At 48.0% G+C, this 13,308-nt stretch overlaps 1 protein-coding gene across 4 annotated transcripts; it reads right to left on the bottom strand.

Annotated features, from left to right (window-relative positions):
- Positions 1-1,606: 1,606 nt before the first annotated feature.
- KCNG1 (potassium voltage-gated channel modifier subfamily G member 1) lies at positions 1,607-13,065 on the bottom strand. 4 transcript variants are annotated; one of them, XM_081196380.1, is made up of 4 exons: positions 11,910-12,339; positions 9,963-10,089; positions 6,206-7,015; positions 1,607-3,728 (listed from the first exon to the last, which is right to left on the bottom strand). In XM_081196380.1, exons 3-4 carry the CDS (start codon positions 6,962-6,964, stop codon positions 2,958-2,960), a joined length of 1,530 nt encoding a protein of 509 aa, XP_081052506.1. In that variant the 5' UTR covers positions 6,965-7,015; positions 9,963-10,089; positions 11,910-12,339; the 3' UTR covers positions 1,607-2,957. The 4 variants fall into 4 exon arrangements, with proteins under 4 accessions (XP_081052506.1, XP_081052504.1, XP_081052503.1 ...); XM_081196378.1 differs by lacking the exons at positions 9,963-10,089; positions 11,910-12,339 and adding an exon at positions 12,470-13,065; XM_081196377.1 differs by lacking the exon at positions 9,963-10,089.
- Between the last annotated feature and the right edge of the window lie 243 nt (positions 13,066-13,308).

The raw sequence follows: 13,308 nt of genomic DNA, 5'->3' as shown, positions 1-13,308 counted from the left end.
CATCCACCCTATCCATGCATAAGACGACCCCCACTTTTTAGCATAGAAAAAACCCTGGTCTTAGACATGGAAAAGTATGGTATTTCACCCCTATCATTTTACTATTTTGCTTCTAAGCTCTCAAATTTTCATTTTGGGACCTGATCTTGCACATGAATACTAACATGATTTAAAGATACCAGAAAGGTACATTGTTTGCCTCCGCATTAAGTGATAAGCCAATACAAATGAATAACTATGTCTACTTAGCTGGAAATCAGGTGGGTTCTTCCAGGTCAATAAACTAGATCCTTGCAGTTAAAGAGCAGTTAAGAAGAAATGGTTGGACGAGATCCAGGGGTTCATAGAGCAGTGATATTCAAACACCAAACCTTCAGGATAAGACTCATCTGCTGAAGAACCACCTCTGCATATTTGCCTTGGAACCTCTTATGTTGCAAAGGATTCTGGGGCAGTCTGTTTTGTTCATGCAAAGCTATGGTCGTGCCTCTTGGTCCTCCCCATCGCCCTATACAAATAGAATATGTTCCCCTGAAACTGCATATTGCAGAGGGCCTGTTGCGGAGGACTAACTTTATTTCTGGGAAGCTTGTTTGCCTTCTCATTGGGCCACTGCTGGAAAACTTCCAGGGAACAGGTTGATAACCACTGATTATAGGGTGTGTAACAGACCAACCACTTCAATATACCAAAGGAACCAGTACACAATTGAAAAATTGTTTGGTAATCTTTGCTTCCCAATCCCAGGCAGTCATTGCTGTCCAACAGGGTTGACAAAACTGGACGCAGTGCACTGGCTGTGTTACTTGAGTACGAGCAGTTTGCTGCAAGCCTGAATTGCAAGGGCTCATGTGGTAAAGCTGTGTACAGTGGTGCCTCGCAAGACGAAAAGAATCCGTTCTGTGATTCTCTTCGTCTAGCGGTTTTTTCGTCTTGCGAAGCAAGCCCATTGACGGATTAGCAGATTAGTGCTATTAGCGGCTTTTAGCGGCTTATCGGATCAGCTGATAAGCGGCTTAGCAAAAGGGGGGGGAAGGGGAAAAAACCCGCAGGAACTCGCAAGACATTTTCGTCTTGCGAAGCAAGCCCATAGGAGATTCGTTTTGCGAAGCACCTCCAAAACGGAAAACTCTTTTGTCTAGCGAGTTTTCCGTCTTGCGAGGCATTCGTCTTGCGGGGCACCACTGTACAGTATTTCCTCAGCGGAAACACAGCCATTATTTTGTGACTGTGGCCAAGTCACGCAACGGGTTCGCCAAGCGTGTGGTGCAATCCAGGCAGGCAAAAATGCCCAGATTCTTGAAAAAGAAACCCAATTTGTATCAGACCCTTGGTTGATTTGTGTGTGTTCTGAAAATATTTCATCCAATTGCTATGGTGCACTTACCACACTAAGGAAGGACAAGGAAATTAACAAAAGGCTTTACGCCTTTTAGGTTTCACTCATGGGAAACTTACTAAGTTTCCAATGACTCATCCATATAATTTTTCTCTTTTCTACATTTCCAGCAATTGCTTCCAGTATTTTCCTTTGCCCCTTGAAAGGAGCCATACGTCCAGAAGTTGTTGCAGCTATCACACTAGTAATTTCGGCAATGGAGCTGGATTAAGACATAGCGAGTTTTATTTCCTTCTATCCTGTGCAAAAGAAAACAACCGTGAGACAATGACTGGTGTGGCATTTGGGTGCATATTCTGTTTGGATTTTCTGTTCTCTAGCTTTGTGTTACTAACATTAGAGGGTGTGGAACAGAAGGACAGCTGTATCAGGTCAATCTAGCACAATCAGTATCCTGGAGACAAGAGGATGACTGCCGTATGTTTTCTCATAAATGTTCAGAGGATGATGCACACGAGAACTCAGGAGGGGAGTTATAAAGCCCCCCCCCCCAAATCTCCTTTCTACGCCTAACCAGTCTGAAGGGAAATGGTGCTAAAAGCAAGATGTGAGCTCCTGTTGGTATTGGATACACGATGGAACCGGGTATGAGACACTTAATGAGCCATCTCGCAGAAAAGAGAAATCACATCCAGCGACACTGGGGCTGTGCCTGACTGCCTATCAGGAAATGCTACTTGACTCAGCAGTAAGCGGGTGCTTCATTGAAGGTAGGACGGAGAACTGGTAGTCCTCCAGAAGTTGTAGGACTAAAACTCCCATCATTACCCCCCTCCCGGCCATGCTTGCTGGGGCCAATGAGAATTGTAGGTTGAAATGCCCTGATTGAGAAGTGGCCATAGAAACAAGCAGCTCATTGCTGCAATTTAAATTACAGCTGAAATGTGCTGCTATTGCTTATCTTCAGAATATAATCCAAAACTGCTTGATGTGTCCTCTGTTTGAAGCTTGGGAGGTCAGCAAGTGGGGGTGGGGGTTGCAAGAAAATAAAGCATTCCTAAGCCTGCTTCAAATGTGACCCACAGACTTCCTAACTCCAGTACAAACAACGGGTTATACATCCAAGGATTAAATCTGGATCTGCGAGATGTTATAGTTCACAAAGTTTGGTAAAAATAAACAACAAAAGGTCAATTAACCGAAAGATCAGAATGTTGACATTCACAGTCAGTTCTCTCTTGGAAAACGGCCTGCCTCTTTACATTACAAATGGCAACAGCTGTGCCCAGTATGTAATTTTACACTGTTCTCCTTTTGGTTAACGATGCACGGTGTACTTCCTTTAAAAAATAAACAAATCTCCATTTCATGATCCCAAATTGTGCAACCTACTGGAAAGCAACAATCTTATCCCCCACCCCCTAATAGCAATGCTAATACAACATAATGATGAACCAAGTCCCCACGGTCATAATGGCTAAAAGCCCTTTGCGTGTTTATTTGTACAATGCCATCTCTCCCCAAAGCCTCCAGAAGCAAATGCCGAGATTAAAAAGAAGAGAGAGAGAAATCCTGTCGCTGTTTGCTCGGCAACAGGGCAGACGTGGAAACTTCCGTTTCAGCCGTCATTCCTGGTCTCTGAAGAGAGGCTCGGAAACATGCCGCTCCCCTGTGATGCGTTGCTTAACTGGGACTTTGTTTTCATTAAGAACTGCGCCCTCCTGTACATGATCCTCTCCTGCTCTTGCTTCAGCTCGATGTAGGAGCGCGAGAACGTGTGGAAGATGGACGTGACGGGAAAGGCCATGAGCAGGATGCCGCTGAGGATGCTGCTCAGGGCCACCACCTGGCCTGGGATGCTCCTGGGTACCATGTCACCGTATCCCACCGTCGTCATGGTGATCACGGCCCACCAGTAGCTGGCAGGGATGCTGGTGAACTCCTGAGAGTCCGCCATCTCGTTCTCGATCACGTACAAGAGGGGAGCGAAAAGCGCGATGGCCACGCAGAGGAACAGCAGCAAGAGCCCGAACTCGCGGGTGCACCTGCGGGCCGTCAGCCCCAGAGTCTGCAGGCCCAGCGAGTGCCTGGCCAGCCGCATGACGTACAGAATCCTCAAGGCACGCAGGATGCGGAGGACTAGGCCCACCTTGTCCAGGTAGATGTTGCCGGAGGTCGGCTTCTTGTTGCTGCCCAGCGAAGTGCTGTCCAGAAGTAAGGTGATGTAGTAGGGGAGGATGGCGACGATATCGATCAGGGTCAAGGGGTTCCTCAGGAACACAAACTTGCTGGGCGCCTGGATGAGCCTCAAGAGGAACTCCAAGGAAAACCACCCCACGCAGACGGATTCCACTACGAAAATATTGTAGCACATCTGAGAACATTCGCCCTGGAGTGGGAGAGAAGGGGACTGCGTGAGCAACGAAACGGCTGGCAGAAAGGTTTTGCTAAGAACACAGAAGTTTGCCCAATGCTTTTAAAAAGCCATCTATGCGAGTGTATCTATGTGCTGCATCTTCACTTTACAGTGGACGCGCAGGTTGTGAACGTGATCCGTGCGGGATGGACGTCTGCAACCCACAGTGGCACGTCTGCGCACGCTGCGATTCGGTGCTTCTGCACATGCGCAAAGCGCGATTTAGCGCTTCTGCGCATGTGCAACCGCCAAAACCTGGAAGTAACCCGTTCTGGTACTTCTGGGTTTCGGCGGTCCGTAACCCGAAAAAACGCAACCTGAAGTGTCTGTAACCTGAGGTATGACTGTATTATTTATGTATTCATTTTTAATTTTAAAATATTTTAAGGCCACCTTTCTGGGTATAAAGACTCTCAAAATGAAAAACTCTCAACAATACAACAGAGCGCTCCTTGCTGATCTGCAACTTATACTAAAAATGGGTTGAAATGCAGTGCTCTGGCTGTTTTAAGGTGCTTCAAAATCACCTACATCCCACTTTTACCTGGTTTTCTCTTCCAAGGACATAATCAACCCCATGATGCCTGCTTAACACCAGATGTTCCTGCACTGTTCACTAGGCTTAAATTTTCGCTTTAGAACATGCAGCCATGCAGGGCAGCAGCTACCAGCTCTTGTCAAATTTTCCACATGATTTGCCAGGACAGGTTATCCAAGTTTCCTCAGAGTTTACATTAAAAAAAAAAGTTTATAGATTTATATTATAAACTGCCTTTTTATATAAACCATGCTAAACTTAGACATGGCCAGCTACACCCTTTTAATACATCTGGGCTCTGGGCATTTGCTAAGCCCAGTGTGATCATGCCCTCACTTTCTTCGATGCTTGAGTAATTCTGGGGCAGTGACAGTAACCCTGTGCTTAATATTGCTGTCTGCATAGCCAGATGTGACTGGCCCCCTGATCCCCAGGGGCCTGTTCACGTTGCTGTGTTAACCACACTTTGAAGTTGTACAGCTGGCATAGCTCATGTGGCAGAGAACGAGACTCTTCATCTCAGGGTTGTGGGTTTGATCCCCACATTGGGCAAAAGATTCCTGTTTGGACTAGATGACTCCTGTGGTCCCTTCTAATTCTATAGTTCTATGAGTCTATTATCAAGGATAGGAAATCCTCTTTTTTAATGTTTAGGGCCGCATACTAAGACAGACCAGGGTTGGAAGCAGAAGCAGGTGGAGCTGCCCCTTCTCTTTCTCTGCAGGGAGGGTTAACTCTTCACTCCCTGAAGCCAATAGGAAGCAGAGAACGTCCTGCAACAGATACTTGAGGACCTCCAGCATAGAAGAACTCACCACCGAGGCAGTAAAGTCTTTCTCTTCTTCGATATGTTTCTTCACGTGCTACACTGAACACGGGTACAAGCTCTCTCCATATGCACAAGCGTTTGTGTGAGAGCACACTTGTTGATTTGCATAGCACAGATATTTGCATGCACAGGCTGTATGTACGCTTGCTGAATGGAGTATGTTAGCATCCTAATGTCACAGCCCTACAGGCAGTACCATCACACCCCCCCCCCCCAGTCTTCTCTTCTCCAGTCTAAACTTACTCAATTCCTTCAACTTTCTTCACGGGACTTGTTTTCCATATCCCTGGCCATCATTCCTGCCCTCCTTTGAACCATTTTGTCTACATCCTTCCCCAAAGTACGGTACCCAGAACAGGACACAGGACTCCAGGCGACAGGGTCTTAGAGCAGAATCAGTCGTGGCCTCTTTCAATTCAGTGCTAAAGCAAGAACCAAAGGGCTGATCTTAAAGATACCCTAATGCACATTTCTCCCCCACCCCCTGCCATCCACATCTAGCCCTAGAGGGTCGCTCCCCTAGAGCAGGCATAGGCAAACTTGGTCATCCAGATGTTTTGAGATTACAATTCCTATCATCCCTGATCACTGGTCCTGCTAGCTAGGGGTGATGGGAGTTGTAGCCAAAACATATGGAGGGCCGAGTTTGCCTATGCCTGCCCTAGGGGGTCCCTACACTGCCCTAGGTGTATGCACTGTGGTTTGGTCAAGCATGTACCTGTCTCCCTTCCTACTGGCTCTTGTGGCAATAGTGCAATGTTCCCTCTGGTTTTCGTCAAGGCAGGAAGTGAGGCAGAAGTAGAGGCTGCCCACCCCTACCCTAATGGAAGTAGGAACGGGCCCTGGCTGTTTGGTTGTGATCATGGAGCAGCTTTGCAAATGAATCTCCAAGTTTGTTATTCCACCCATATATTTTTTTTAACCAGCTTTGCATGTCCACGTATACTTGGTTTCTGCGATGCACTGGTGGCCTGCAAAAGCATCACACCAACTTTCTTTCCATTTAGATGGCTTCCCCTCACATGCCTGAAGACAGCTCCCTACGCATCTTAAGATCAACTACGCATCTTAAAATCAACTTACTCTCTCCTCTTCCTCTCTTAAGCCAGGCATGGTGCTGATGGAAAGGTTGACGGCAGTGATAGTCACAAACAGCACCGATAAACAGGCAAAGACCTTCCCCGGAATCCCAGACTGAGGCCTCTCCACCATGTCTTGCAACCTTTTCATGCAACGCCCGGCTTTCGTCTCCGCCACAGTTTCGCACTGGTTTTCGCCGTCCGCGAACTCGTCCTCCGCTTCGTTCATTTCCGCAATCTCCTCCATTTTCTGCAGGTACCGTCTCTTGCAGCACCACTCCAGGTTGTCTTCCTCGATGCCCCAGTACAGCAGCTCCTCCTGAAATGAAAGCGCGCACATCTCTCTCAGGAGCCGGAGCTTCCCTGCCCGTAGGAAAGTCAAGATGGTCCTAAACGCCCCAGGGTTACGGTCGAAAAAGAACTCGTTGCAGGTCACGTCGTAATCGTCGCAGATGTTGAGGATGTCGTCAAAGTTGTTGCAGAACTTCAGCTGCCCCAAGCGGGTCATGGGGAACTCATCCAGAGTGGTCCATGGGAGCAAGTACTTGAAGCCACCCACGTTGATGATGATGTGATGCTTCCGGTCTTCCGGGCGAATGCTTCTGTATAGTTCTTCCGAGGGGTGGATGAGTTTGGCCCTTTGGTAAAAGACTCCCTTGAGCGTTTCTGTCTCAGCAAATAAAGGGTGGTTGAAGGAGGCATCCGAAGCACAGCTCAGGGCGCTGTAGTCATAGTCCGAATTTTCGCCTGGTAAGAGAGTCATCTTGGTCAACAGGTGGCTTCACATCCCTTTGCTGCTCCCGCTACAAGATTTCTGCAACGGAAAAATAAACAGACATTTCAGGGTCTCAGTTTGTGTGACATTCCCCATGCACTGCGTATTGTTTATACAGTGCTACCTCAGGTTAAGAACTTAATTCGTTCTGGAGGTCCGTTCTTAACCTGAAACTGTTCTTAACCTGAAGACCACTTTAGTTAATGGGGCCTCCCACTGCCGCTGCGCTGCCGGAGCACGATTTGTGTTCTCATCCTGAAGCAACGTTCTTAACCCGAGGTACTATTTCTGGGTTAGTGGAGTCTGTAACCTGAAGTGTATGTAACCTGAAGCGTCTATAACCCGAGGTACCACTGTACAGCCAATGGAAGGGATGAGAGATACAACAAAGCAGTGTGTGCACGGAATGAAGTGTGAAGCCTACAAAGAGGCTATTTGCGATGAGGGCATATTGATGGTTTGATGCGGGAAAATAGGAGGTACCGATGAAATGGCAATGGATGCAGGAGGGGATGAAAGCACAGCCATCTGGGCCCAATGGTGGTAAGAAAGATGAACCTGCCATTACCAGAGGTAGCCACTGGGCGGCAGCCAATAAAGATGGCAGGACTGGACCATGCAACCTGTGTGCTGGGAGAATCGCTTACAGTGGGTAGCTGTGGACTACAACTCCCATCATCCCTATTACCCATACTTGCTGGGGATGATGGGAGTTGGAGTCCAACATCATCTCGTTGGCTACCGCAGGGCAAGGTATATTGCAGGTTTGAGTGGGCCTCTTGTGTTTTCAAGATGTTTGGATCGTTTCACCTGTTATAGCACCTACCAGCGGTGTTACAGCATCTTTCTACGAAGGGTTCTGTTCTCTGGAGGTGGAGACTAAACCGCCTTTAACGCCTTGGTCCTTTGCATGAAGGGCTGTGCTGCCATCAATTCAATCTATGAACAAATACAGCACCAAGCACTGCGAGAAGTGAAGTTACAGGGAATCAGGCAGGGGGCCTTCTTGGTGGTGGTGCCCACGCTCTGGAACACCCTCCCATCTGATGTCAAGGAGATAAATAAACAGCTTTTAGAAGACATCTGAAGGCAGCCCTGTAACGGGAAGTTTTAAAGTGTTTGGGTTTTTTATGTTTCTATTTTATGGGTTGACCCAGAATTGCTGGGTCAACCCAGCCAGATTGGTGGGGTATAAATAATAAAAATTATTATTTGTTTAACTGAGAAAAAGTTTACTGAATAGCTTCCTTAGTCCACAGTGTTGCAGTGCTGCTTCTGTGCGTGTTCACATGAGAACAAACCGGATGCATAGAGAGACCATATTAAGAGCGGCTGAATTGGGAGATGCATATACAATCCTATCTACGCCTACTTGGGAATAAGCAGCACTGAACACAGATTTCTCTGTAAACATGCATAGGCACATCTCCTAAGCAACTAATCAGACTCAGCAGGATGAAGGATCCCCCCCCCCCCCCGGCTATCAAATTTAGAAAGCTGTGTGATCAGTCCTCTTATCTGCAAGAATCCAAGACAATGCCAGGCTAAAGAGACCAGAGACATTTGCCCTTTCCACAGCCAGAAACAGAAGCAGCAACTTCAGTGTTAACATTCCACTCTTGATCATCTGCACACACCCCTCCAAATTCCCTCTGCAGCATTTGGATTTCTGCAGTGCATCTCTGATGTAATCACCGAACTTGCAAAAAAGGGATTGTTACTATTCCATGGTGCAAGCAATTTTAGATTCACTCCATGGATGAAAACGGGTTCTGCAGCGAGTCATAAAAGTCTGAACAGACGTCTGGAACGGTCTTAGCTACCGTTTTATTATTTCCACCCACCACCCTAGCAAAGCATCTCCTGCTGCAGTGTTAAGCATCAATATAATGAATGGGCTTTGCCAAAAAAAGGCATTGCTACAAGAAACTGAAGCTATCTGCTGTTTAAGCAGTCTGAAGGTCTCACTGAAAGACTTTTCCTTTGGGAAGAAAAATCAATTGATGATACCTGTATGTTGCCTCCAGGTTTCAGAGGAAGCATGCTTCTGAGTAGGGATGGAGGAGGCTGAATTTACCAAATTCACACTTTCTGAAACAAGGACCAAAACACAGGCCTCTTTCAAAATTCACACTTATCTGAATTTTGAGATGCAGTTCTCCAACCAAGTAAGTGCGAATATTAGGTGAAAATGTGCTTAGCCATGGAAACAGCGAACAAAAATGCATAATATTAGGAGAAATTGTTTGCAGAAATGTGTAAATTAGTCAAAACTGCATACAAAGATGTGTTCATTAGGAGAATTTTGCCCTAAATTGCTGAAGAATTTCGTAATGATTTTAAAAAAACGAGTTAATCACAAATTTAGGATTGGAAAAATCTCAAACTTGACAGATCTTTCCATCCCTACTTCTGAATAACAGCTGCTGGAAAGCAACAGAAACATGGCTGTAGCTGAGTAATAGAGTAACTGCTTTTCATGCAGAAAGTCAAAGGTTCAATCCCTGGAATCTCCAGCTAGGGCTGGAAAAGACAACTGACTAAAATCTTGGGTGGGCTGCTGCCAGTCAGTGTAGACAGCACTGAGGTAGAAGGACCACTTATCTGTCCCAGTAGAAGGCAGCTTTCTATGTTTGTATTATGTTGATGCTGGGCTGGGTGTGATCCAAAGGGGCTCTTCTGATACAGTGGTACCTCGGGTTACATACGCTTCAGGTTACAGACTCCGCTAACCCAGAAATAGTACCTCGGGTTAAGAACTTTGCTTCAGGATGAGAACAGAAATTGTGCTCCGGTGGCACAGCAGCAGCAGAAGGCCCCATTAGCTAAAGTGGTGCTTCAGGTTAAGAACAGTTCCAGGTTAAGAACGGACCTCTCAACCCAAGGTACCACTGTATACCACCGCTTTATTTATGTACGCTAAGCTCAGTTAAGCTCAAAGGAAGTTTAGGGTCCAAGAGATTGTTCTTCAATAGTTGAAACATACCTTAAACCTCACCACAAAGAGCTCATTTCCCATCTCAAGGCAACCTCACAAATTCTGATTTGGCAGATTTAAGACCTGCACACTGACAAGGTCACCTTAAACTTTTGCTGCTCGCTACAAGGCAGACCTGAAAGGCATAACAAAATGAGTCCATCAGCATATCCAAGTTTTTACACTATCTGAAAATAAATATTATGCTTAACTATCTCACTGCAGCTATTAACTGGAGTGGGACAATTCAGTACCTAAAGACCAGGGGAAAATCAACACACGTATTCAATAGTGGTCGAAATTTGGGCTTTGCAGAAAGTCTATTATGGACTCTCTTAAGGAGCAGAAATACATTTTGCAGAAAAACAGTATTTCTTTCCATAAGGTTGCTCTGCAAATACAGAGAATCCACTCTGCTATTAATTCCAACTACAGAGCTATTGTTGCTGGATGTTGATAGGATGGGAGTGTGACCATTTCCCCTGCAAATTTATTTCAGATAGGCTACATCCTCCTGCAGAAATTGTTACCAAGCTGAAAAACAGCTATTAATATGTACCTCAAGCACTAGAGCAGTGAAATGCTAAAACACATGATGATTTTCAGCAACAGAAAACACCACAAAGAGCAGACAAACGAGATGAATCAGTGATAAAGACAACCAATAAAGCTGGTTTTAACAGAAAATCTAGCTTAGAATAAAGTATCAGTATGAAATTCATTCACCTTCCCAACTTCAATGCACCACACTGCTCAAACAGAGAGAAAGCATCCGACACGAAACAAGAGTGTGATACCGGAGGCAGGAGAACTGATGTCAATAATATGTCATATCAACAATACGCAACGTTTATCACAAAGATTGACACAGATAGTTGTCACTCAATTGATTGCAAGGAAAACAACAGAGGGGAAATAGACCTGGGCTTTCAAAGGTGCATAACTGCAGAAGTTCAGTTGTTCCAAAGCACTTCTGTCCCCCCAAGCAAAGCAAAGAAGTCTTGTTTGGGGATCTGAAAATAAAAGAGCTATGGGGAAAACCCATATGGAATCCAATGCAGTTACGGTACCAGATGCAGTCAACGTTTCCAAAGCACCCAAGTCATACCCGACAGTCTGCACCAAGTGATAGATTGGATTCAACCTGCTGTAGTGGTGGGGCTCCATAACTGCAGTTTGGAGAGGCTTGCCTTGGGGCTGTGGAAGGTGGAAAAGAGGGAAATGAAGGGAGCGACCCAAAATTAAAGCTACAGCCCCATGCATGCTTTGGAAGTTTATCCCACCGAATTATTGGGGAGAGGGAGGCTTTTGGTTCTCAGTAATCATGCCTAAAATCAGACCACATACCGATGGGACAGCGGGGGCGGAAAAGAAGCCGGAGCAAGCGGATCTTCCCCAAAAGATAACACCGTTCTCAGACACGGTGACTGATGTAAGAGGAATGTGTGGATAATTTTAGGGCGATCAAAATATTTCACCATTATTCTCATCATCCCACGCCATTCTACTACCAGCTCCGGTAGTTCTTCAAGTGTCCCTGTGGCCGAAAGTCAAAGCAGACCACACGCATTAAATCTGGATTAACCCCTCGCTCCGTATTCCAATACGGAAAGGGTGGGGCGCGCAAAGGGGGGGGGGGACGACAACAACACGCCGGCACTTTCCCTTAAATCTCTGCGCTGGTGGGCTTTAAAAAAGGGTAATCGCCGTTAAGGGATCTCTAAACCTGCATTAGGAGCTTTGAGCCCGGAATGACCGATCCCGGAATGACCCAAGAGCTTGTAGCGGCGGCGGATCCGGATACCGGATTCCCCAATCCGATCCGCTGCTTTGCTTCCCGGAACTGAAGAAAGTTCCCCCCGAGAAACTTGCCCGGGAAGTTCGGCGAGGAGCTGCGCGCCTAGAAGATCGCCTGTCGGAGGAAAGCGAGGAGAGGGAGGGGATCCGCTCACTTACTTGCAACAGCCGCTTCGCTTCTCCTCCTGGGCGGGCAAAGCAGGTGGAGAAACAGCCCGGGAGTGAGCAGCAGCGCCGCTAACCAGGACGGAGACTCCGGAGCGCGGGCGGCGGCGGCGGCGGGGCTGAGCCCACGGGACGCCCTCGGCTGGCGCCCTTTGGAAGGAGAGCGCACGGGCATGGCAACGGCGGCTCCGGCACCCAAGGAAGCCCGGCCTGGGGTACGGCTCCCGCGCAAGAGAGGCGGAGGCCACACCCTGCACACGAGACCGACGCGTGCGCGACCCTCCACGCCCGCCCTTTGGCGAGGGCGGTAGCCGGAGGCCAAGTGCGCCCTGCGCGCAACGGGCGCCGGGACGCGCTTGCCTGCAACAGGTCTGCACGCCCCGACGCGCATCCCAGTGGACGCGTGCTCTTGCCAGCGCACGTTTCTCGCATCCAGGTCTGTACTGTACATGCAACAGGAACGCGCGCGCGCGCACAGACACACACACACTGCAACAAGTGGGCGTGCAACTTGCATCCCCGCGGAACGTGAGCATGGAAGAAGCAAATCCCACCTTTCCAGGCTGGAGCGCCGCTCCCAAGAAGGAAGCTCTCTTTCCGTGGGACGCGCATAGAGTGAAGCGTTGCAAGGAAGGAAGATCCGGCGGCAGGGCTTAGACTCCGGCGTGTGCGCAGCTCTCTTTCTGCCGCATGCAATTAAGGGGAAAGTGCGTCCCTCGTTCCGTAGATCGCCTCCATAGCGTTCAGCGGCGATATATTTCCGCAGCTAATTTCCCCTTTAACGACGTGTGCATCTTTTTTGTAACCCGCCTCCAGTCCACTAAGCACGTAAAGGCAGGGGGATCCGTGGAATAAACCGGGAAGAGGAAGAGTTTGCAGTGAACCATAGCAGCCACACGCGCAAACATACGCACACGTGGTCGTGCAGACACTTTTGCAGCAGCACGCGTGTGCGCCCCGCCGTATATACTAGGAACGAATCCCCTCACTCGCAAACGCCTTTTAGGCTAGATCTTTTTGTGTGCGAGGCTGCCGGCATCTTCCATCCCAGCCGGGCCCTACCATACTCCGGAAAGCAATTTCTGTAGGACAGCGCCCCACACACCTCTCAAATCGCTGCAGCGTGATAGTGATGCAGTTCAGTTGCGGCTGTTCAGATACGTGGGATTCTGTTGCGTGGAATAGGATCCCGTGGTCAGGGGAAAGCGGAGGGTAGCTCGAGATCTGCTGGTAGGGTGTTTTGCGGTAGATCAACAAGGATTTCTGATTCCCATGTTGTTTAACAGCAACCCCCCCCCCCTTACAACACTCAAATGAGGAAAGAAGCGTGGCTTGGGGAGATTGCAGGGAGTGGATTTTTGTGTGGGAGGCCGTTTCGGCGGCGCGTCAAACA

The sequence above is a fragment of the Podarcis bocagei genome, assembly GCF_964188305.1.
Source record: "Podarcis bocagei genome assembly, chromosome: 5".
Lineage (NCBI taxonomy): Eukaryota > Metazoa > Chordata > Lepidosauria > Squamata > Lacertidae > Podarcis > Podarcis bocagei.
This window is presented reverse-complemented; position numbering and strand designations above follow the sequence as displayed.